This window comes from Hyaena hyaena, unplaced genomic scaffold (assembly GCF_003009895.1).
Source record: "Hyaena hyaena isolate Hyena2069 unplaced genomic scaffold, ASM300989v1 scaffold_214, whole genome shotgun sequence".
Taxonomy (NCBI): Eukaryota; Metazoa; Chordata; class Mammalia; order Carnivora; family Hyaenidae; genus Hyaena; species Hyaena hyaena.
Window position 1 is genome coordinate 2,388,040 of NW_024080842.1, and position 25,041 is coordinate 2,413,080.

General features: G+C 53.8%; 1 protein-coding gene across 9 annotated transcripts in view; it reads right to left on the reverse strand.

The window, feature by feature from the left end:
- Positions 1-5,202: 5,202 nt before the first annotated feature.
- TCF7 (transcription factor 7) overlaps positions 5,203-25,041 on the reverse strand; it is a 32,522-nt gene continuing 12,683 nt past the window's right edge. For 2 of the 9 annotated variants that reach the window (XM_039242259.1, XM_039242262.1), the window contains 9 exons: positions 14,162-14,273; positions 13,244-13,334; positions 11,727-11,819; positions 10,307-10,426; positions 9,534-9,696; positions 9,333-9,440; positions 8,831-8,879; positions 7,954-8,026; positions 5,203-6,902 (listed from right to left, as the gene is read on the reverse strand). In XM_039242259.1, coding sequence (XP_039098190.1) covers positions 6,452-6,902; positions 7,954-8,026; positions 8,831-8,879; positions 9,333-9,440; positions 9,534-9,696; positions 10,307-10,426; positions 11,727-11,819; positions 13,244-13,334; positions 14,162-14,273 — 1,260 coding nt within the window. In that variant the 3' untranslated portion in view covers positions 5,203-6,451. Of the gene's footprint in view, positions 6,926-7,953; positions 8,027-8,830; positions 8,880-9,332; positions 9,441-9,533; positions 9,697-10,306; positions 10,427-11,726; positions 11,820-13,243; positions 13,335-14,161; positions 14,274-25,041 lie in introns of all 9 variants that reach the window. The other 7 variants (XM_039242261.1, XM_039242266.1, XM_039242264.1 and 4 more) reach the window with 7 other exon arrangements.

Genomic DNA, 25,041 nt, shown 5'->3' on the forward strand with positions numbered 1-25,041 from the left:
CCTCTTAGTTCTCTGTTAGGTCTCAGTCTGTATAACCCCCAAGAATTGTTGTAATTATACGACTAAATGATCTTACTATCCATATTTAAAGGACGCTAGGATTTTTCTCAATAGGGAACAATGAGTAGACAGACATTATAGTAAAGATTTTTGTTCCCTTCCTGACTCTGTAGACTATGGCCCTAGGTTGTAAACAAAACATCCTGGTAATCTTAAACTCTTAGGTTTAATAGAAATCCGACAGCTCATCCAAGAGAAAATAGTCCATTTGTGGACATTGTATGCCCACCGCAGTCTTAAGTATGGTGCTTAGAGGCACTTCAGGCTGGCTGCAGCACCTTGCCTACCCTGTTCCTTCTAACCTGTCTGCTCACTATTTATTTAATATGCCTACCAAAAGTTTCTAGGCCCTCACCTTATGCAGGGAAAGTAAGTGGCCCTTTCTCCATATCCACGGTAACTAAACCTATCTCCAAAGATAACACTTTGTCCCCACCCTCCTGGCTTTTCTAAACTAATACTGTGGCGTGAAGTCATACTGTGAGGCAGGACCCCCATTTCTGCCTTTTAGTGCCTACCTGTCCTTAGGTGAGTTGGAAATGGTAGTTTCTTTGGCTTCTCAGCTTTTCATCGACTATGTTAGTTATGATTGAGAGTAAACCAAACTACTTGTGAATGTTAGCTTACTCCTTTTTCTCTGACATTGTCATGGATTAAGGATATGCCCCCTCAGACACATTCTAATAATTCTTGTATTGTAGAAGCAAGTTACGTCATTTGAAGTGCTGCTATATTTTATTAGCTTGCCTTCATAAATCTATCTTGAACACACAAGGTAGGTACTGCTCTGCAGTTTTTATGCTTTTCCAAAGATGCACAGAGACATCCCAACATTGTTAACACATTCCTGAGTGCCATTACAGCTGTGATTTGTTTATTTTGCAACTGTTGGTACCCATCAGCTGCTGGACTTAAACAAGATCTATATTGTAATTTGCAGAATGTTAGGACTGCAGCCCTGGAATGTTAGGACTGGAACTAGCTGGAGGAGGAGAGTAACATTGACTTACTATGAACATGTGACTCCGAGCAGGCAGGTATTCCAAACCACATGATCTCTTAGCTTACTTAAAAATTGGCTAATCCTATAGTTTGCTGATCCAAGGTAAATTAAGAAATTAGGGGGGCGCCTGGATGGCTCAGTCGGTTAAGCATCCGACTCTGGGTTTCGCCTCAGGTCATGGTCTCCTGGTTGTGAAATTGAGCTTCTCTCCCTTCCTCCTTCCAAATAAATAAACTTAAAAAAGAATATATACCTACTTGCGGAAATCATGAGAATAGGTATAGGTTGCCTAGACTCTTCCTAGAGCCATTTATACAGGGATAGGAAGTGGTTTGTATGAGGAAAGAACTTAGGGAGCAGCAGCACCCTTTACCATATCCGTGGCCTGGAATGCTTTCATTTTTCCAAGCTTAACTTGTGCCGCCACTTCCACTTGAATATCTTTCTGGGTTTTCTTTTTCTAAAGCTCATTATACATTTAAATGGAAAGGAATCAAACAAGTGTTCTCCCTATGAAGTTGCTTGAGCTCGACAAAGATGATAATCTTCAGTTACCTGCTTTGTATGAAAACTGATTTTCAAGCTAAGACAGAAGACAGTAAGGGAGAAGATTGCAAATAAAGAGAAAGCATATGAAATGAGTGAATCCCTAAAGTGTAGCTCCTGGCTTCTCCTTTGTAGGAAGTGCAAGACATGGTTGCCCTCTTGGGAGCTTATTGCGTAGGTAATGAGGAAAAGCATAAATACTGCTAGGAGGGGATGAGTAACTGTTAAAAATGTTCCTGGACAGAACAAGGTTAATGAGCAAATGGGGGCTCTAGGGCTGGAAGAGTCTAGGAAAGTTCTGTGAAGAGAAACCAATTTGGTTTCAGAAGTTGTTTTGGTTGGGCGTGGAGGTATGCCAAAGTGAGGGGAAAGCAGTGCTCAGTCTGAAATTACCAGCAGAAGGCTGGGTGTCAGGTCTGCTGGAGGACAGAGGCTGAAAAGAGAGACATTAGGGCTGGATCATTAGCAGAATTTTAGTGACACTCAGAGAAGAGTAGTCCTCAGATCCATGTCAGGCAGTGCAGTTCTTGAGTATTTGAACTAAAACATTTTTTTAGTATTGTAGTAAAGGATTGTGAATATTGGGGGTTTGACAGTCCTATTTGATGCCTTTGTTTACTGTTAAAAAATCACTCTTTGCAAGACAGAGTGAGTAAGAGAATTAGCTGTGCATATCAAGGCTGATGATGTGGAAGTTTAGAACATATCCCTTGGCTCAACATAGAGCCTTTTGGACATCTAAGCAGTATAGACTGAATGCTGTCCTTACCGTCAGTGGATATGAGCCTGATTGGTGGCATAAAAGTGTTGGTCGGGGTGCTCTCATTGGATGGATTTCCAGTGTGGGACTTGATTTGAGTGTTCGTTTTAACTCCTGGATGGTATACTTGTTGTCTTGTGGTATTCTACACCATTGGTTACATCTGATCTGTGTGCCAATACTGAGAGGCATTTTGTGGGAAGAATACAGAATATAGTTGCTTACAATAGGTTTCTACATTCTGTGGTTCTCATGACTTTGTGACACTGCTTACCTTACAGTTTCAGAAGTACTTACTTAGCACCTTTATGTGCTGAGTGTGCTTTTCTACAACTTCTCTTACCTGCTTCAAATGCTTTGCAAATAATTCTCTCCCAGGAGGCTTTTAGGATGGGTGGGAATACAGAGAGCTACACTGTCAAAACTATATTCAAGAGGAGTTTCCAGAATGGCCCTTCCTTCTCTCTCTTCCTTTCATTCTTCCCCCTCCATATTTCTCCCCTTCTCTCACCCATCCCCCCCAAGACTGCACATGCTCAAAAGAACAAGCCTTCAGATAAAGAAACGAAAGAAAACCTGAGTGAAAAAAGAAAGACCTGGTCCAGATCCCCAGGTGAACTTGAAAACTATCAGGTTGAAGTGAGTAGGTATTTACTATATAATTCCATAGCCAATGAAATACCTCTTTTCTTGTATTGCCAGTGACTGCATTCTTGAGAGCTGCTAGAGATAGGATAGTTCTTACCCCTAGGACAGAATTTGCTTTTTCCAGTTACTTCTGTGCCTAATCCCATACTATCTTTAATTTCAAAATCTGCCCTGTCTTGAGCTAGGCTTTTATTCTAGCAAACCAGCCATGGGAATATCCCCTTCTAATGTCTCTCTGCTGTATAATTACATCATTTAGGGCTTCTCTCAGACCACTCCTGCCCACTGTGTGCAGGTAGACCAGTGAAGGTCCATTAACTGCTCTGCGTCAGTAGAGAGCCCAAGAGCCTGAGTTAGAGATCTGGGGGAGTTCCTGGGAACCGGGGTCTCCTTGGGTGGTGAGCTCTTCAAGCTCTGAGTGGACCTGAGAAAGTCCTGATAGAGGAGCCTTTCTAACTTGAAACAAAAACCAGTCTGCTTTTTTAGTAAGGAATTTGTTTTTGGTCTCAAATCTTCCTTGATACATAGGCCTGCCAGGTCTTGGTTACCTTTGCCCTTTCTATGCTGTTTTTTGTAGAAATGCAAGAATCGATTTCATTTCTTCTTTGGAATCATGGATAGAATCAATCTGCTGCCCAGCACGTGTGGCCTTCCTAGCCAGGCTTCCTGTACACTGCCTAGAGCAGGGCAGCGGTGCTTTGGACACATTGAAAATACACTTAAAGGTTAGAAAAGAGTATGGCCACAGGGCTTCCTCTATAAAAAGGGGAAACGTTCAAACTGAGACTTGAGGCATGCCTTGCCAGCTTGCTGAGCTGAGCCTTCGCCCTATTCTCTGAGCACAGGAGGGGCAGCTAAAGCACCAGGAGGGTGAAGATCTGTATGCTAAGCCAGCTTGCCTGTTCTCTGGGAAATGATTAAGGGAGGTTGAGGTTTCTTGTCGTAGGTCTTAAAAACGGTTGGTTCCTGGCCAGCGGGGAGATGGAACTGGTGTGCTATTTGAAGTTGAATTTGGGGCTTCAGTCTCAAGTCACCTGTGGCCTCAGGAATGTGCTGGTGTGATCTGGGAGGATTTGTTTCCTCTTAGAAATCAATTCTTTTAAAAGGCTGGTTTGATTTTAATGAAGTTGCCAACACCTCCCCTCTTCGCCCTCCTGTAAACAAAGGGTGCATTGTTCCTGTACCCAGTGTGCTCTAAATAAGACACCCAATCAGATGCAGCAACCCAGTCTTGCATAAGCCTTAGTTAAAATGTAGTTTTTTGAAACAATTAGGCCATTAGCCAGAGTGGAATTCTTTAAATGGGACAGATACCGAGAGAATGGTCTCCTCTAACTCTTTGGGGAAAAAAAGCAAGTCTGGGATTACAGCTTCCAGTGGCCTACTTTAAATAGACACTACTCTGGAAGATTACTTTATTTATAAATATTTTCAAACATAAAATCCCCAAAATATAACCCAGTGAAAAGAACAATGCATGATGGTGGCCCAGTGGCTGGCTGTTGTGATATTCTTGCCCAGCATTTGTATCTAACAGTTGATTGACCTATTGAGTTGGCTTTATGACCCCCTTTAACATTCATGATGGGTTTCAGGAGTTGGCTCCTGTATTCTTAAACATAATGGAAACTGCTGTGTAAAAGTAGGCTGTAGATTTATCTAACTGAAGAGGCTTTGTGTGAAATTTTGTATACGAAGATACTTCAAGCACCTTATTAGTTTTGGGGAGGAGGAAAGGGTGCTATTAAAATGCCCTTTTGAAATTTCTGATCCCAGGTTACAGAAGACTTCTGCTAGATCTGGTTTTCCTTGAAACAGGATGTGTACTTGTGTTCAGTCTTTTCTCTGCAGAAGGAAAATGGGGGGGGAAGATGGAGCCTGGTGGTTGTGTGGGTCTGTGGTAGCTGTTTCTAGCGCAATCTCGTGTGCAGCCTAGTCTGCAGCTGCCTCACTCATGAGGTCCGAGGATTGGGGAGTTAAGAGCAAGACTTAGAATGGGCGTTTACCCCTAGAATGAGCTTAGCTTTTTGTTGCATGAGGGGAGAGGAGGTGGACTTAAAGTATTTAGCATGTGTGTACCATAATAGAGGATAACCCCCAACTGTTATGGCTGTGGGGAAGAAAAGGAGTCTCTCATGCTCTATTACTGAAACAGCTTCTTCCTCAGGGTCAACTTTGAAAAAGAAACCCAGTAAAAAGTATCTTTATTCTCATGTTAAAAAAAAGTTTTGATGATGCATTAACAATACAAAAATATTTTGAACACTACAATAGTCCTTTTCTTTCTCTCAAAACTTCTTGCAGCACTACACTAGAATATATGATCTTTGGATTCTGAGATGCCAGTGGCTAAAGTAGAGGAACTAAAGGCTTTTGTTGAGGGGTGTGTGGGTATAAGAACAGCCCTTTTTCTTTGGGTTCAGGCTATATACAGTGAGGGTGGGGGAGTTAAATTAAAAGTTTGTTTTTTAAGGCTCAGGGTTGAAGCTTGGCTCAGAAATGGGTTAAAGGAGGCTGTGGTGAAAACCCACTGACCGCCACTAGAGGTTCTCTGGGCTCCTTACTTGGATGCCGAAGGTCCTCCTTCCTACACCCCCTTAGGGAAGCTGAAGCTGAAGCGGTGTCGTGCTGGAAGGTGGGCATCGGTTGTCATGAGGTTCGGTTCGGCCTCTCTTAAAACTGCCCAAGAGCCGCGTAGACTGACATGGACAAGCAGGAGATGGAGCTGTGACAGAGGCTCTTGGTGGAGGGAGGGAGGGATGCATGCTGGAGCTGGGACCATAATTTCTTGGGAGTTCATTCACCAGTGACAGGCATGGGACCTTGGTATCAGAGCTGCTTGGGAGGTTGAGTTTCTCTTGGAAACACAGCCAAGTAATATGAACTAGAGCCAGATACCTCTCACTGCGCATACTTGCCTGATAAGGTAGTGTCAGGTTTTTCCTACTGCCTGTGGTGATAGGCCTAAACTTAACCTGTTCCGTTCCCTCCTCAGCTTGTGAGCTCTTGAGGACGTGGCGAAAGGCTTACTCTGGTCCAGCTTACGATTAACTGCTTTTCTGTCAACAGAGCTTCTCCAGGCTCTTTTGAGAGAAGCACTGTCTTAAGCATGTGGTTGTGACCATGCTCACGTGTGGTTTCGTAAACCAGCTCATTCTTGGTCCTTGAAGTGTGTGGTATGGGGAGGGCGTGGCAGTGGTGAGGCCCAGGAGGTGTAGGGTGGGGAAAGCAGCTGGGCTCAGTCCAGCCTGTTTGCGACCTATAGCAGAAAAGCGAGGGGGGGGTGGCAGGGGCATCTGGCCAGCAAGACAGATGGTAAAAGGAATAGATGCAGGCTGCTGTAGGCACAAGGGATGCAGTTAGCCGTTAATCAGAAGACACACTGCAGATCTGGTTCCCACCATTTGGCGTAGTTTGAATTGATGGCCCCAGGTTCAGGCAGAAGTTGTGCAGCCTCGGAAGTCTCCTGGGCCCTGTCCCTGAGAGGGAGGTAACAGGGCCCCTGGCCAGTTTCCACGTGCTTTGGGGCTCTGTCGCTTCCTCTCAGAGGACGAGCCCCTGGAGGAGGCCAGGTGTCCTGTACACGCTGGGCTGCCTGTCTCTGAGGTGCCTGTCGTTGCAGCTGTGTACTCTGCAGGACGCTGTGGGGGGCCTGTGGGGGTCCAGGGGACTGGGAGGCTGAGAGAGGCCGAGAGACCTGGTGATGTAGGCGCCGGCTCCGCAGGGCTAGCAAGCAGTTCTGTGGGGAAGTGGGGTAGCAGGAGGTATGAGGGCGAGTCCTGGGGGGCGGGGGACCCGGGGCAGCCTAGAGCACTGTCATCGGAAGGAACTGGGCTGGGGCAGCGGCCTTCTCCGGGTAAGTACCGAATGCATTTCTTTTTCCTCCTAGGAATAGTGAAGAGAGTTATCTGTAAACAGAGGGTGAATTCAGAGTCATACACCACAACCAGAAAATGCTGTCTTTGCACAGGCCTAACTGACCTCTTGTCCCCTCTTCCCCAGGACTTGGGTGATGTGCCTGTGCCTTCGAACCTAGCACTGTGATTCTGCTGGGCCTGGCCCAGACTTCGAACAGGTGCAGTTCCCAGCACAGCCACAAGGTGGCCCAGGAGTCTTCTGTAGGCTAGCCCTGTGGGCTGCCTCCGGTTTTCCAGGGGAGCCATCTCCTAGTTTGGGCCTCTGAGCCTCTGCTTCACGTGTCTGTGGGGCTCCTATCTGCACTAAGGCAAAGGGCTGCGATGCTCATAGTGGTGCTCGGGCGGAACAACACAAATAGCCTCCCAACGTGTGTACATACACATACTTACACACTCCCCAGGTTCCTTTTTGCCCTTGGAGAGGAGCAGGGTCGGCACTTTGAGGGACTGGACAGTATTTGTTAGAGTCTATAAGGAGCTACCAGGTCTGGCTTCAACCAGGCAAACTTTTGCCACACGGTAGGCATACCTTCTTTTCACAGAGTCCTTTCTCTGTTGTATGGCAAAACCCACATTTAGTTCCCAGGGGTACCCCTGTTCCTCTGTCCCTACGCCTCCAGCCCTTTGGTCTCAAGTACAAGCCAAGTTGTTCTCTACTGTAGTCACCCTTTTTTTCTTAGATTTAAGGGGTCAGGATAATTCAGGCAGGGATCCCAATTTGAAGAAGTGAGGAAACTGGTAGCAGGAGCTTAGGCCACCTGAATGAAGTGGATGCTAAGCCTAGCATATCCACAGCAGGCTTAGCATCAGCCCATCATTAACAGAGGATTCCAGGCACTACGCACCAGAACTATCTTCCTGAGTCTTTCTCCGCCTCATTCTTAGTAGGGCATGGCTTCCCCAGTGTGGTATGCAAGGGGACTGGGGTACTAAAGGAGGGCTACAGGCCTAGCAGAACACGTGCAGAGTCAGGGAAGCAGCTTGAAGCAAAGGGAGGAGGGTGGTGGGGACAAACCCACCTGCACGGACCACACCAATCCGTCTGCTGGTTGAGGCCAAAGCGAGCACGACATTTCTTAGGCGAGCCAGGGTCTGCTCACAGCCATGCCAGAGGGGCAGAGCAGGGCAGAGGGCGAGCAGGCAGGCAGCAGGGCAGAGCAGGCCCCAGAAAGAAGAGGTAACATCAGTGTCAGCCAGTCATAGATACCCCGTAGGCCCCATAGGCAGAGGGCCTTGCCATGGCGCAGCCAGCCCCATTGGGCGCCCCGGGACCCAGAGCCAAGGTATCAGGAAAGGTGGACACCTAGCTAGACGGCAGACGCAGTGGGAAGAATGGGGGAGGTGGAGGAAGGAAGGGATCCTATCAGGTTGGCTCCTCGCAGGTTGCAGCACAGGAGCTGTGGGAGAGGAGCCCATGGAGGCTCACAGTGATCCAGCCTCTTCTGCCTCACCGCCCCCCCCCCCCCCCCCCCCCCCCCCCCCCCCCCCCCCCCCAGTCTGCCTGTCCCATATCTCCCTCTTGCTGTAGCTTAAACCTAGTCCATACACCTTTTCTGATGGAAAGTAAAGCTGTGTGACTGCTGGACCCAGACATGGCTGTACCTCCACCCACACAGGCCGCTGCCTGTCTCGGCAGAATCATGCAGTCGGTTTCTCTGAGCAGGACTAGTAAAGGTGGGGGATTGTGTGAAGCGGTACACCAGTGGTACATGGGTCAGGGGGCTCAGAGCCATTCTGCACACGAGTGTTTGGCTTCCAATAAGTGGGCCTCGTCTCCAGAGAGCCCAGACCTTTGAAGGTCTGTGGCTGAATACTCTGCCCCCCTCTGGGCCAGAGCAGGGTGCTCCTGAAATGTGGGCCTGGAGGGGCATCTGCACTGCTGAGGGAAGGCCTCACCTGTGTTGGACTCCTGGTGCTTTTCTCGTGACCGCCTCTTTTTCTTCCCCTGCAGGGAACAAAGGGAGGGATGCTCAGATCCAGGAGGCGGTCCCTTCATAACGCCACTGAGTTGGGAGACATGCAGCCCAGCTTGCTTACCGCTGAGATTCTGGGTACACGATCCTCTCCTACAGGGAAGGGCTAGTATTTGACTGCAATTTTTATCAGGGTACCATGGGGCAGCATTTAGAGGCTCCTCCTCCCTTTCCTATGCTGGTCTCCATTTTGAACGGAGAAGACTTATCGGGCCTTTCTCTCCTCCTCCCCCACTGCCTACTCCAAGGGTAGTTCCCTTGTTTAGCTGGCTTCTGAGCTAGCAGGGTGAGGCCTTGAGCCCTTCACTGCACCTTATCTGTGCCTTCAGTACAGTGGTCTGCCTTTCCCCACGGAGATTTGGCCCAGGGCATGGCATCTTGAAGGTTCCCCTACCCATCCCTACTGTTGGTCACCAGCCACTCACGTAGTTGTCCCGCGCCGACCAGCCTGGGTACAGCTGCATGTGCAGCTGCCTCTCTTTTCGGGCCAGCTCGTAGTACTTGGCCTGCTCTTCCCGAGACAGCGCGTGCCACTGCAGCAAGGAGGGGATAGATGGTGGTGCATCAGGGAGTCACCAGGCAGCACCAGGAGACACCCCTGCCAGCCCACCTGCCCATGGCCTCACCCTGCGGCCCAGGATCTGGTTGATGGCAGCGCTCTCCTTGAGTGTACACTCTGCAATGACCTTGGCTCTCATCTCCTTCATGTACAGCATGAAGGCGTTGAGTGGCTTCTTGATGGTTGGCTTCTTGGCCTCCTTCTCTGCCTTGGATTCTGCCTGTGTCTTCCTGAGAGGCACAAGTCCAGATCACACAGGAGCCCTCCAGTGTCCAGCTAATGTCTCTACCTTCTTTTGAGCATGTGTCCAGTGTGTGTGTGCCAGGGCATGCAGGCTAGGGTTTTGTAAATGGTATCTTTTTTAGCTGCCCCAAAATGGGTGATCAGAGCTGAGTAACTTCCTTACAGAAATACTGTACCTAAGTAACAAAATCCTGTTTAAGGACATCACAACCCCTCCCCTGTTGGCTCAAACTAAATCTTTGTTCCACACCCCATCCATTCCCTCCTGCCGCTAAGGATCAAAAAACACTGGTCAGGGACACCCGGATGGCTCAGTCAGAGGAGCATGTCACTCGTCTCAGGGTCGCGAGTTCAAGCCCCACACTGGGTGTAGAGATGGCTTAAGTAAGTCCATCAACTTAAACCAGACCCTGGTCTGTCAGCGGCAAGAACAAGATGGCTTGACCAGAGTAGGCGTCTGGCAGTCCCGGGAGTTTCTAGGCAGCAGGCACAGAGCCTCGAGGCAGGAATGTTTTCCCTGGCAGATGAACAGATGGGAGCCTGAGATCTGCTCCCGTGTTCCCCTCCCTCTTCCACACCGTGGGCCTTTTCACTCACAGGCTCCGGTCATATGGCTGCAGCTCCTGCTTCCCTGAGGGAGGTACAATAGCTGGGTGCGGGATGGCCGCAGGGTGACCAGGGACACCGGAGCCTAGCATCAGGGATGGGTGGGTGAACCTAAAGGCAGAAGGAGAGTTAAAATTGAGCCAAGATATACATACAGTACAGAGCTTTGGACGCACCAAGGCCCCTGCACAGTACACAAGCACAGGTGAACAGACAGCCCACCCTGAACGGCTTGCACACAAGTACAAAGATACACACCAACACAAACACCTGCTTCCAAAGTGTTAGACAGACAGTGCAGAAATCTGTATCATGTCATTCAGGTGGCTACTAAGTCAGTCCTGAATAGCTTTAAATCTGGCTCTTACCTTGTGCTGTCACCAGCTCAGCCTCCTGAGCCTGTAGCTGCCCCGTGAGCTTCCTTACTCTCCTGCTTGAACCCTGCAGGCCTCTCCACACAACTCCCAGAGTGACCTTTTAAAAACACGTGAGTGCTCTTGGCCCCTCCTGGAACTCCCCCAGTGGCCACAGAATAAAACCCAGGCTCCTCTGCAGGACCTGCCCCACCCTGCACGAACATCCTGCTGACACTGCCTAGCTCCGTCTTTCCCCGTTTTCCATCACTTTCCCTTCCTAGCCATCCCCAATTCATGCTGTTCCCTTTGTCCCCTCTGCTCAGATGTCATGAAGTTCTTCCACTCTGTGTCCCTGCCCTGGCTGGGGTCTGGTTGGGGTATTCCCATCACCCAGAGAGCCCATTCAGCTGTCAGTGCTGGGTCCGTACCTCCCACCCTGGGCTGTGAACTCCAGTACGGCTGGACCTGTCTGCCGAGTTCCTTATTCCACACCTGGTGTGGGCATTGTCACTAAGGGAGTTCGCAAAGCGAAGGGACACAAATGTATACACACGTACCTTTCACTTCGCTTTTCTGCTGTTCTGTGGAAACCACTCTGCCCTTGCTCCTTTCTCTGAGCAGGCAGTCCCCAAGGGTCCAAGGTCACAGACCCATGTAAAAGGTGATGCCTCCGCTTGGGCAGGGCTCATGGAATGCCCAGGAGAGTTGGCCTGTCCCGCCCTTCAGCAGCGATGCACAGCACAGGTGAGCGCTCACACACCTGCCCATGGGCTGACTCACACGTGCACAGAGGCAGGAGCACAAGCACGCGTGCGCACTCACTGGCCCTGGCTGCTCTAGGGTGCTCGGCTGCACTGTTTGGCCTGGGCTTAGGCCTCTGGCTCTCCCACTGGCTTCATTCTCAGGCACAGGGCAGCAGGAGGCTGCAGAATGACAGACGGACAGATGGACAGACAACTAGCACAGGGCAAGCACTGGCCTGGGCACGGCCTCATATGGGCTCTGAAGCCTGGGCAACAGGAAGCAGGAACCTGGCTGCAGGGTATGGGACTCACCTGGGGTAGGGGGCGCCAGGGGCTGAAGTGGGGGCAGGGAAGTGCTGTCTATATCCGCAGGAAGGGGACAGGGGGTAGAGAGGAGGGCTGGGCCTGTGGTTGGGAGAGACAGCTGTTAGCAGTCTGGTTACTGGCCAGATGTAGGGAAGGACTTCCCCCACCTTGCTAGGGCCTGACCCATAGTGTAGTAACAGCCTCCGCCAGGACTCCTCCAGCGTACGTACGAAGAATCTGCCACCAGAGGGCAACCTGTGCTGCACCTGCTTCCCTCTACAGACTTGTACTGGCACTTAAAGGGCAGCAAGGACAGTATTTGCCTGGGACCCAGCGTAGAAGCTAGACCACCACCCTCCGCCCCCCGCCCCAGCTCACTTCCAGCCTTACTCCCTAAAGTTTCCTCATCAGTACAGCATAGATACCTGTCCTAAGGGTTTCACAGTCACTGTTGACACTGACTGGACTGTTCTGCCCCCTTTGCCCCTTTCAACTCTTGGTCTTTGTTCAGCTCTTGCTTGGCTAAATGACCTTTTTTCTGAAAGCCCTGGAAATCCCAGGCTGGATGAGGCACTCCTCTGGGCTCTTACGGTTCTCAGTAAAAGCACTGCTAACACTGCCCTATAATTGCTGGGCCCCTGGCCCGGGGAGTACACCCAAGGATCGGCAAACCACAGTCCTGGGAGTATCTGTTGGTATGGTCCTGACTGGTACTGGGGAATGGAGCCCTGTCCAAGGAGAACTTGAGGATGGAAGACTGAGCTGAATATGGATAAAGAGCAAGTGGAAAAGGGCAGGTGGGCCTTGGCTTGGACCTCTGGCCTTCCCTACCTTCCTGGAAAACCAAGATTTTCTGCAGTGGGGTGCTGCCCCAGCCAAGAGAGGCTACAGACGCGTCCAGAACACACTGTGGTTGATGAGCAAAGGACCAACCTGCTCGCCAAGACCTGGCTCCAGCTCAGCCCTCTGGCCCACAACGGGTCTACTAACTCGAGGTTCAGGCCGGCTTTTGCTGGCCCAGGCTTCAAAGACCCTCTTACTAAGCACGCTTTTCAAGGAGCCGGCCAGGGGCTTGGAATCAAGCAGGCACCAGAGGGGCCAAAGAACACTGTTCCTCAGGGAGCTCAGCCAAGGGACAGTCTGCAATAGGCCCTGAGATGAAGGGGAAGTATCCCCCTGCCCACCAGGTGGCTGAGAGGCAACAGCACGTCTTGTGGTCATTTGTATCGTCCCCTCCCTGCTCAGGCGGGCCTGCCTTTTTCCCTTACATTCTCTCCTAACCCTGAGCAGCTCCGTGCCCCCCGCCCCCACCAAGTCTCAGACATTGAGGCAGATTTCGAATGCGGGAGGGCGGAGACCAGGAGGCCACATGGGGAACGGGAAGAGCTGCCGGACAGCCCCCGGTACAGACACGAGAGCTGGCAGCAGGCTGCTGCAAGGAGAAGGATGCAGGAGGAAAATGAAACGGTAGGTATGGGTCTCACCAGTGCAAGGTGCCCACTTCCCACTGGGTCCACACTCACCAGCTCACAGTGTGGGGAAGCTGTCCCATGCTGCCTGAGGTCAGAGAGTAGAAGCCAGAGAGGTCAGCGGTCTGCAGAGGCCTGTGAACTCCTATGGTGGAAAGGGGCCGAGTAAGCCGTCTAGCCTGACCTGGAAGCCACTTCTGCTACTTCCTGCCTCCTAGCCCCTCCTGTGAGGCCTTTAAGATCCCACCTCCGTCTGCTAGAGGAACAGACATACTGGTTTGTTCAGCACTATTTCAGGGTGCTAATGGTGCCCCGTTTATAGGCTCGGGAAGCAAGGGCAGAGTGGGTGGGTGACCCGCATAAGGATACAGGCTGCCAGTGGGCGAGACAGACACCCTCAGGAGTGGGAGGGCCAGGCCTCGCCGTGCCCAGGTCCGCCACTGGTCTCCAACTGGGGCACTCTGGCCTGGCTCTCTGGGCAGGAGGCAGGCCCCCTGGCCTGGGCAGCCAGGGTTCCACCCGCCCCCTCTGGCTCCCCAGGGTTGAGTCAGCAGGTTTCCCACAGCCGACAATGGCTGATTTCAGAATGACTTTCCCTGAGGCTGAGGTGAATCAGCCATCACAACCACCACTTTCCATTTTCTCATTGGGGGCGGGGGTGGTGGGGGTGGTGGAGGATACAGGTTTTAGAATCTTCAGCTTTACCCAGATGCCTGCTCCCATATACTGGCCCTGGGAGGTTGCTCAGCATTTAGGCTCCTACCTCCACCTGAAACCTTCCACATTTGACCTGGTACCACCTGCCCTCAGGCTCCCAGGCTATCTTTCTGGCATTTTCCTTAGGCTTTTGAGTTTGCCCAGCCCCAGGCTTTCCAGGTGTTAAAAAGGACCTAAGCCCCCTGGACTTAGAAGTCCAGGACTTGGCCCCCAGGCTCTGGGACCAGCAGGCCCCTCCACCTCCCAGCTCCGTACCTTGCTTCTGGCTGATGTCGGCTGGTGCAGGTGTAGGGTGTGGGCTGCTGAAATGTTCATAGAGAGGAGAGAGCTGTGGGACGCTGTGGGCTGGCTGACTGGCCTTGTTGTGCTGAAAAATGAGGAGGGAGGGTGTGAACGTGGGGAGACCGGAAGGAGGAAGGCACAGGGCTGGGGCATACATATAAACAGAGCCCCTTTTAGCTGTGCGGGTAGCCCAAATGTCAAAGGAAAGTGGGGGTGGTTAAAACCACAGGCCTCAGGGGAAGGGGGCACCACTCAAGCCATACTATGTCCAGTGGCCCTGCCCACCGTCCCCCAGACTTTGCTTAAGCAGTGCCATCACCTGCCTCTTGGTTTCTGTACACTCAGTACCAGGAGGTGCATCTCCCCTGTCCAGGAAATTTCCTGCCTCTAGGACTGAGACACCCCCTCCCATTACTCCGAGGCCCTGGCACTTGTCTGGGGGGCTTCTAGCCTCCAGCCCAAGACCCCAGGTACTGATCTGAAGACCTGGAGCCTGGAGTTCTCTTTCCTACTTCTCCACCCCCAGACTTGGGGTCCTAAGTCAGACCCTCTGTTCCACCGCAGGCTTAACAGGATTTGTGGGCACAGGGAGGGTTCCCATCAGCACTCTAACTCAGAGCAGGTGGGTAAGGTGGGGCCGGGCTTCCTCCAGGGCCGACCCACCCAGCCCCCACACTTCCTGTCTCCTCAGCAACGCAGGACTCTTACTTTTCTCACTAGTCACATGGACCTGTCAGGAGATGACTCATGCTGGGAAGGGGGCTCCCCACACGACCCAGCCACAAGGAGGTGCTGCTTGGGGCCAAGGCATAGTTCTGCACGTCCCCAGTGCACATCTGCACAGTTCAGGACCCTGGAAGTACCATTGGTGCTCGGCTTCCACTTGGAAAAGTTTACCTGTGCGGATTCTGCTGGCCAGGAGCACAGATAAGTGCCTCTGACTCATGGCACAGAAGAAACGGGACTGCTTTGGAGAAGGACGGCCATGAGAGGTGGTGGCCTGGGCTCCTTCCCACCCTGTGGGTGAAATTTCCCACTGGGTGAATTTAGCCGGACTCTTTAACATCTCTGGGCTTCCGTTTCCTCGCTTGTGTAACGGATGGGTTTCTCGATCCCTGCATCACTAGGTCTGGGGAAGAAAGGTAGCTTATGGGGAGGCAGCCTGGAGCAGGGCCCTTTGGATGGGCTGGCTGTGGTCTGGGCTGAGGGGAGAGGAGGTCAAGTATGAGCTGTGACTCGGCCTGCCTGTGAGGCTTCAGGTGGACCCAGGCTCCCACACCTCCCAGCTAACTGCCCTGGCCACCCTCTTCCCCACATCCCTGCCTCCGGGGAGCTGGAGGCTGGGTTCCAAGCCACAGCACCCCTCCCCTCGGGGCCCAGGGAAGGTGCTGACCCCGCCCTCCCGTTCAGTCCCGGGCTGGTTCATCTGCCCACTGAGAACCTTACACACTAGGACCTTCTGTCCTCAGGCACACGAGGGCTGGTGTCCCAAAAGTGGCTCCTTTGTGGTGGGCATGGCTGTGTGGCACCACAGTGCCTTCCTGAGCATCTGTCCCTGGAGCCCTCTCTCTGCTTCTGGGGGCAGCCTAGGAATGACCACACTGCGGGCCTGAGGAAGAGTCAGCTGACCATGTTTAATGCTGGTTCTAACGTGCGTGGCCTTTAAGAACTTACTATAATATCTGAGCATCTGTTTTCTGGTCAAATGGAGATGACCTTAGGGCGGCTGTAAGGGTAAAGCGACAAGATACCCAAGAGCTCTATTACCCAAGTGTAGAGTCACGAGGCAGGGACGTGCAGTAGGCAGCTTACACGCACAAAGCAAGTGCTGCTCGCAGTCCTTCCCTGGCCCTGTGGTGCTGACCTCACATGGGGTGGACGGTTTTGGTCTGAATTCACCGGAGGGGATCTGCCTGGAGATGGAAGGCCCACCAGGCAGTGCCCTCGGCAACATTACCTGGGGAGGCTGAGGACAGGGCCATGGTGTCTCCAGGCCCTGGGTGCCGGGGCTTTACTGCCGCTGCTCCAAGGCTTCCCGAGCAAGCCGAGAGGCCCATGCCACACTCAGGCCTTCTTTATCCCCAGACACACATGGGGACACAGTCAGAGTATGTGTGGGAATGCAAGGTAGAAAGTAGGATCCTCAGGCCTGCCTGCAGGGGCTGGCAAGAGTACTGAGCATATGTGGACGCCCGTGGAATCCTTCACATGTTGAGTGCCTGCCACACGCGAGGCACTGTGCCAAGCACTTTGCAAGCCCAGGCTCATTCCCACTAGGGCACCAACAGGCTGCCGTTTCTCCCATCTGCAAATCTTCCTCGGCCACCACCTCACGTCTTGCTCCCCCCTTTGTTACAAACCCCAGAAGAGCCATCCCCAGCCTCGGCTTCCTGTTCTTAGTCTTGCACTCCCTTCAGCCTAGCCAGTCCCCTGCCCCATCACTTCACCAGATGGCGCTTGTCAACGTCCCCAGTGACTGCCAAACTGCTGAACTCAACGGTCAGTTCTCAGTCTTCCTTCTACCTGACCTCTCGACAGCACTCCACACAACTGACTTCTCCCTCATCGGTGAGAAACTTTTCTTTGCTTGGCTTCCAGAATGCCACACTCACCTATTTTTCTCCAAGCTCACAGGGCCACTCTTTCTTGGGTTAACTTCTGGCTCCTCATCTTCCTGCCCCCACCCAAGATGGGCCCTTGACTTTCCATCTATCATCCTTCCCAGAGTAGTCTCATCCAGGTGGTAGCTTTAAATGATCTGATGACGGACATTTCTTTCTCAGCCCCTAGTTCCCCTAGGGAACGCCACTCCCCGAATGCACACTCACCGAGTCTACCCCTAAGTCTGAAGCGCTGCCCAAATCCAGTACGTCCAAAGCAGAGCCTCTGGTTTGCTGCACTAAATGCTCCCCTCCATCTTCCCCAGTTACTGGCAATGCTCTCCTTCCAGTTGCTGAGATACCTTGGCGTAATCCTGGACTCTCTTCTCTCACACCCCGTCTCCAATTTGTCAGGCAATCCTAACAGCTCAACTTTCAAAATAATTTAGGGTCCTAATAATTTAGGAGGGAGGGATAGGCTTCCCTCCTCCCTATCCCCAACTCAGTCCAAGCCTCGTCCCTGCCCACTCAGACAACTCCAGTAGCTTCCTACCCTCCGCCATTCCTCCATCCAGCACCCCCGTGTCTCAGATCACACTGCTCGGTCCGCCGAGAGCCACCAACAGCCTTAGACAACCTACAAAGCTGTGTGTGGTGAGGCCCCACTCCCCGCCCCCCCACCCCAAGCCCACTGCCTCCCTCTCTCCCCTGCTCACTATGCCCAGCATTTCCCTTGTGTCCTCCAGCCTCTAGACTCCATCTCCAGTTAGTGTAGGGGATATGTTTTTTTTAATTTATTTACTAGAGAGAGCACATGCACATCCAAGTGGGGGGAGAAGGGGCAAGGGGTGAGGGGGAAAGGGAGGGAGAGGGGGAGATAGGAGAGGGTGGAAGCGGGGATGGGGAGGGAGGGAGGGAGAGAGAGAATGAGAATGAATGAATGAATCTTAAGCAGGCTCCAGGCTCAGCATGGAGCCTGATGTGGGGCTTCATCCCACAATCTCGGGATCATGACCTGAGCCAAAACCAAGAGTCAGATGCTCAAGTGACTGAGCCACCCGGGAACCCCAGTCTAGTGATAACTTTTAAGTGAGCCACAATGCAAAGTGGGCTGGGAAGCATCAGCTCTCTCACTACAGGATCCTGGGTCACTATGCCCCCTGAAAAATGAGGAGGAGAAAATCAGCCCTGATTACCTCACTGATCACAGATGCAAAAACTCTGCTTCGTGTTAGAATTCTGGGGAGCAGCAGCCAAGGGCCTAGAAGCATCCTGGAAGCCTCTGGGGCCTATTTATCCTGATAGGCTCCCAGGACAGTGGTAGCCAGGCAGCATCAACCCCGACCACACCTTGAGACAGACAGAGAGACAGCCCAGGGGACCTTCTGTCAAGAACCTGGGACTCTGGTAGAAGGCATTCCACTCTTCACCACCTAAGAGCACAAATGCCCGGAGCCCTGGCTCATTAGGTGGAATGAGCTCCCTCCACAGGTCCCTCCATCCTGGGGGCTTCTAAGTGTTAGCTCCTGCTTCAGAGAAGGCCTTGCCATCTAAGTCCCAATTCTGGCTCTTTGGCGCCCAAGAATGCAAGCCTGGCTGGGGAGTGGGACTCTGGGAAGGAAGTATTACTACCAGAGCCTGGAGGGGTGCCTGGGTGGCTCAGTCGGTTGGGCGGCCAACTTCAGCTCAGGTCATGATCTCACGGTTCATGGGTTCGAGCCCCGCATTGGGCTCTGTGCTGACAGCCAGCTCAGAGCCTGGAGCTTGTTTCAGATTCTGTTCTCCCTCTCTCTGACCCTCCCCTGCTCTCGCTGTCTCTCTCTCTCAGAAATAAATAAAACATTAAAAAATAATTAAAAAAAAAAAAAAAAGAACCAGAGCCTGGGGTCCAAGGTGCCAGCTACAGGAAGATAGTCTCAGAGTCCCACCCTGCCTAGGAAAAAGGGGGTCGGGGGGGACGGCCTGCTTCAAGGCAGGGAGAGGGTGGCTCCACAGTACATTTCTCAGCAAACCACCTTCCCTGGGGAGGGCTAGCTTTGGCCAAGAAACCATGGAGAGCCCCTCACCCGAGGGAGGATCAGAGCGGCCTCTCCTTGGCCAGGCTGCTTAAGCCCCAGGTTGCAGCACAGCCCAGCTGGGAAACCTCAGAATCCAGCTCAGCCTCCAGCCTCTGGCCTGGGATGCGTGTGGACAGCAGGGGTGCTGAGTGGGTGGGAGGTAGGAGGCGTGGCCTGATGGTCACAGGGCTCGCCCTGTCCACCAGCCTTCCCTGGGAACTACGGAAAAGCCTCTAATTAAACAGGAGTCTGCAGCCAAACCCCAGGAGAGATGCCAGGTAGGCAGGGGTGGGGCAGAGAGCCTGCCAGCAGCTGGAGGGCCTGCGGTGGCCAGGGCTCTGGGGGGGGGGGGGCACTGAGGGCCTGGCCAGTCCTTCCCACATTTACGCACGCTGCCCCCCGAGCCTCACTCCATGGCCCTTCTGAGTCTGTGGTGGTAGCCAGGGGGAACGTCTGGCGGAGGGCCCAGTTCCTCACACCCCCCCCTCGGCCAGGAGAACGTCCCGCTCCACAGCTTCGGCACAAGGCTGTCCCGGGGCCACGCTGCCCAGACAAGGTGGGACTGTGCAGGGACTGGCATGTGCATGGGGAGCCTGATGCCTAGAGCTCCCCACCCGTCCTCCCTCTCATGATGCCTGCCTGGCAGGCCTGGGTTGACTGTCCCCGCCATGCCCTGAGCATCTCGACTACACAACCTCCCCTCTCTTGCGTGAGGGCAGAGTGCCAAGCACAGAGCTGGGCCCTCAGGATGCACAGCACGGTAGAATGCGTCCTCAACAGCAGCCCACACTCCTTGGTCAGGACACTCTAGGATCCCCTTCTTTGCCTCTGCGCCCCCCCCCCCCCCCCCCCCCCCCCCCCCCCCCCCCCCCCCCCCCCCCCCCCCGGACACGTACGCCAGACTGCAGCACTGCAGAGCGCATCCAGGACCCTGATGCCCTACAGCTGGGAGGTTGTGTCTGCTGTTCTTCCCGCTATTGGNCGCGCTCCCCCCCCCCCCCCCCCCCCCCCCCCCCCACGGACACGTACGCCAGACTGCAGCACTGCAGAGCGCATCCAGGACCCTGATGCCCTACAGCTGGGAGGTTGTGTCTGCTGTTCTTCCCGCTATTGGCATTGCTTTGACCATTCCTCACCACCCCGACTCCAAATCTGTTGTACCAAAGGTCGTCCTCATCTCTGGGACATTTTCACTAGCCTGTGGCTAGAAAGCCCTCTCTGTTGAGGCAGAAGGGGGGGGGGCGTGTCCAACGGTCAGGGGGGACAGGAGGAGAGAGAAATAAGGGACTCCAGGGTAGGTCTCTTCTGCTCTGAGGCTGAGCTCAGGCCCGGCTGGGCTGCCCTCCCTCACCCCCTCGCCCCCCTACTTCCTGCAGGCTCAGGTGAAAAATAAACACAGTCGGCATTTTCCCTGCAGACCGCAGCGGTCTGCTCACAGGCTGTGTGCACCCTGAGAGCCCTTGCCACCGCCAGCAGAGAAACTCCCTCGCCTCTGACGGTTGACTCTGAAAACCCCCAAACGCTTGAGCCCCACAACACTTTCCCAGCGAAGAAAGTTGCTGCTTCCTTGGGCCTCACGCCTGGGGGTGGGGGAGTATGTGAGGCCTGAGCGCGCGCTCCCCCCCTCCAGCAAGCCTCCCTGTGGCAGAGAGGGTGCCAGAAGTTCCCGCCCTCCTGTTCCCTCAACACCCCCCCTCCGCAACACACACCCGGATTCTCCATTCATCACTACTGGCAGACACATTCAGTCAGCTTCCATCACAGGACGCCTGTGTGCCAGCCAGAAAAATGTTTCAGATTGAGAGAAAAGCATTTCCCAAGGATAACTGAGTGGTTAGTGTGTCTCAGGCACAGTTCTGAGCACCTTACAGAGTTTAACTCATATGCCTTTAAACAAATCTAGGATAGAAGCGTATTATCCCCATTTGATAGATGAGAAAACTGAGGCACTTAGAAGTCACACGGTTTGCCAAGGATCGCACAATCAGTGGCAGAACTGTGATTTTACCCCCTGTGCTACGAAGGCCTTATGGTTGGTCATGGACAGAACCTAGGAGTACAGGGGACGGTGTGCCAGTCCTCTCACCCCATTTTCCCTTCTCCAGCCTGGTTGGTCAGAGTTCTCTGAACCACTGCCTCCCTGCCCCTAAAAATGCTTTAGTGGGTTCCAGGACCCCTGGGATTGGAGTTCTGGCCCCACTTCGTGCTTACCTACCTGCCAGGGCTGCTGGCACCAAGAGCATGCCTGGTGGCAACAACTGGACATGGCTCCCGCACCTTACTACATGTGCACCCCACTCATCCTCAACCAGCCACCACCCAGCCACGCCAGCTGGCCCTTCTCCCACCCTGGTGCCTAGCGCTTCCCTGCCTCAGCACCTCTACCCACCCCTCCTCCTTTCCTCATGACTTTCCACACTGCTTCCTGCTCTTTTCCATGCTGCCTCACTCCTCATTCTGACCTTAGTCTAAGGGTCACTTCCTTGGAAAGGACTGCACCTGGCTGGGGACCCACAGCCCAGCAGCGGTGCCTACTTGGTGCAGAGGTGGGCCTGGGGGTGCTAGAGGGCAGAACTGGCTTATTAGTCATCTCCACCCGTCCAGGTTCTGTACTCGGCAAAGGGAAGGCTCCAGAGTCCCTGGTGCCCCACCCAGTCATCTGCCACGGAGCGGACTGCAGTGGCCCAGTTCCCAGCTCCTTGTTCCCTATGCCTGTGTTGGAGCTGGAGAGAGGCCAGTGGGGACGAGCCCACAGGAGTGGCAGATCCACACCTTGAGCCTCATGCTCATTCCTGGGCCAGAGGCTGACTAGACAGAAAGGTGGGCTACTGATACGGGTACTGTTCTTTTCTGCCAGGTGCAAAGAGGTGACAATGAGTACCATAAATACCACCTGTGACAACCCATTCGAGTAAGGCAATCTCCTTCCTATCTTACAGATGAGGGATGTGAGACTCTGAGGTTGAGAGGGTGGCCTGTAGTCTCCACAGCCCCCTCTGTCAGGTGGGCTCTCAGTGTCTTCAGTGATGCAAAATAGCCACAGTCTCTCTCTTCCCCTCCCATCATTCCCTCTCCCCCTACCTGGCTTGACCAATTCCCATCCATCTCTGGGGAAGCCTTTCCTACCCTCCCCATGTAAGCAGGGGCCCCCTGCTATGGTCCACTGACCACGGTGCTGACTCGACTATGCTCAAGTGTCTGTTCACTGGTCTGTCTTCAAGGTCTCCCTCATACCTGAGACTGCGCCCTGCAGTGTTTCTATTACCTGAGTTAAAGCCTGGGCCCTCAAAGTCGGGTCTCTAGCAGTGGGGGTGGAAGGAGGGGTAGGACCCAGCACGAGCCAGTGTTTAGGGTGAATGTGGCAGGGCTGGACAAAGCGCTCTGGCTGGAGCTCGGCACAAGGCCACAGCACTACTCAGGAGGCAGGGAAGAGCTAGGGCCACTGCTTGGAGTCAGGGAGATCCTGCCTGACATTTGAGACCCTACGCCCCCCTTCCAACTCCCTCTGCCCCCAATCTCTTCCTGCCGGCAATAATTTGGCAGTCAGAATTTCGAGAAAGTGAAAGCCACGGCTGCTGCTAGTTCATATGGTACCTTTGTGCTAGTCAGAAAAATACGTCTTCCTGTGGACAGACAGGCAGACCCACACCGGGGCACAGGGCTTGGAGTGCATAGTGTAGCCACTCCGTGGCCCAGGGCCCTGCACAATTCCACACACTGACTGTGGTCAGAGCCCTCTGTAGCTCTCCCTTCTATTCCTCACACTGCCAAAAGCAGGTTCCAATCAGGGCTTGGCACCATCCACTCTGGCTTTGATCAGTTCCTCCTGGTTCCTCTCCCAGCTCTAGAGCCCACCAGGTAGCCCCACAGCCTCCTCAGACCTGGGACTGGAGCTAGGACCTACCGTCCAGCACCAGTGGTTGCTTAAGTGCCAAGGAGTCCGGCCAGCTGCTGAGTGAGAAGCTCCCTCAAGGCCTGGGACCTAGAAGGGGAGTGTCCACGAAGACAGCAAGCCCCCCTGAGACTTTCCAAGGTAGACTGGCCTACATATGAAGCGAGCCCCGATTTGTGAATTCCTGCAGACCCTACCTCTGCAGATATATGCCAGCAGGGCTCGTGCTGTTTTATACCCGGCCCCCGCTCTGGGCCCTACTGCCCAGGACATGGTGCTCTCCAGAGGACGGCCCGCAAGCTCCCCGCCCACAGCGTGCCGGACACCTTGTGCCCGCCGCCCGCCGCAGAGCACGGAGCCGTGGCCGTTTGGTCAGCTGAGCCGGAGGCCTGGGGGGTGGCTGGGCCATACCCTCACGGACCAGGAGGCTTTGGTCCCACCTGCCGGCACAGTATGTTGCCATGGTTGCACAGAGCCCTGCCAGGTGCGTGGGGCCAGTCTACCAGTCGCCTGGCCTCAACATCAGATAACAGGGCCCTGCCACAGCAGAGGTGAGGACCGGAGTCCCTGCATGAGGCCTTGGCAAACCACAGGCCTGCTCTAGACTCAGCCTGGCCCCAAGGCACCCTCAGAGCTAGCTGAGCCTCGCTGAGCTGAGTGGCCTGGCCCACAGCCTCCAGTGGTTTCTATGCATTCGTTTACTTGCATTTTCCATCCTCCTCTTTGAGGTGAACGCCCCTCAGGACAGGATGTTTTTAGAGGAAAATATAAGCTTCCGGGAGCTGCTGCAGCTGAGCTGCTAGTTGATGCTACCAACACACCGTGTGTGGGACTCTGCAGCAGCCGCAGGGCTGGGCATCCCTGCCCTCTCGGCCCTGCCAGCCCAGGCGGTCTCTCAGCCAGCTCGGGGCCCAGCTCTTTACAGGACAAGGCAAGCCAGACCACCTCAGAGCTCAGGCAGTAGGGAAAGCAAGGCTCCGCAGAAAGGGCACTAGAGAAGTTCGGGGATGTTTTTCCCATGGGAGCAAACCCAACGGGCTGTGTAGGACAGACAGGAAGCAAACGGCAGAGATGCGGATTCAAGAGATGGTAGCCCTCACTAGGAACAGCCTGCTGTATGCCCGGTGCACTGCAGAGTTGTACTGCCCCACCACAGTCCAACCAGTCTTCCCTGGTCACTTGAGGACATGTGCAGACCTTGCAGATGGGGAAAGGGAAGCCCCAGAGAGGTTACACGACTGACCCAAGGCCTCATGGCAAGTAGCGACAGATCTGGATTGGAATCCAGCCCTTTAGGGTTCCTGGCCAGAGATCTTCACCACTCTGCGACGGGTCTCACAGACCAAGGGTAGTGTGCCAGCATGGAGACCACACACGTGAACCCAGTGGTCCCTGGGTCCCCCTTCCCCCACTCTGAGTCTCTGCACAAAGACCTCCAGCCCACCAGGGACCTGGGATCTCTGACTTTGCCAGTAACACCCTGCCAAGAACCTTCCTTGGCACAAAGTGACTAGCAGTACAGCTGTGACCTCCACTTATCCTTGTGTGAAAGATGCCTTCACCCTGTCCGCACAGGAGCTGACTCAGTTTCTCAGTCATCAATAACTAAAGGAAACGTGAGAGGTCATCTCTCTCACAGGGTCTGGCCTGTGCTCACCCCTCCACATGTGAGAAGCGGGGTGGGTAAGGACAGCTGCTGGCAACTGAGGTGGCACTCACCAGGCCCTGCTGCTGCCCAGGAGGGAGAGCAGGGGAGCCCAGGCAGAGCCCAGGAAGGCGGAGGCTGATGGTACCTCCAGGGCGGGGGGGACGACTTAATCTTGTCTGCAGCCTCAGCCCTGCATTTCTGACCCTGATTAATTCAAACAGGCCTCTGAGGAACAAAGACAAGATGGGGTCTCTGGTCTATACCGGCTGTCTGTACCAGCCCCAAGAGGACAGTCCTGCCCTGGGGCCATGGTCAGGAAGGTCATTTGGGTCTAACCTTTGCAGCTACTGCCAGTTAAGACCCATGGGGCTCTGTCTGAACCAAATCCAGCAGTTTCTCCAAAGGGACACAAGGCACGGTGCGGAAAGGAGCTGCTGCAGGCTTCGGTGCTCACACCCAAGCCCTACAGGCCTGGGGTACGGACAGGGAGGGGCAGGGCTGCTCCGCCAGCCACCGCGGCGCTCTGAAGGCAGAACCCCCTAATGAGACTGAGTTAGGGGGTTCCAAAAACCACACCAAACATTCTTACAGATACCCACCTGGGTGTAACAGAATAAAAATACATGGGAGAAGGGGAAATACAAAATTCCTAGAGG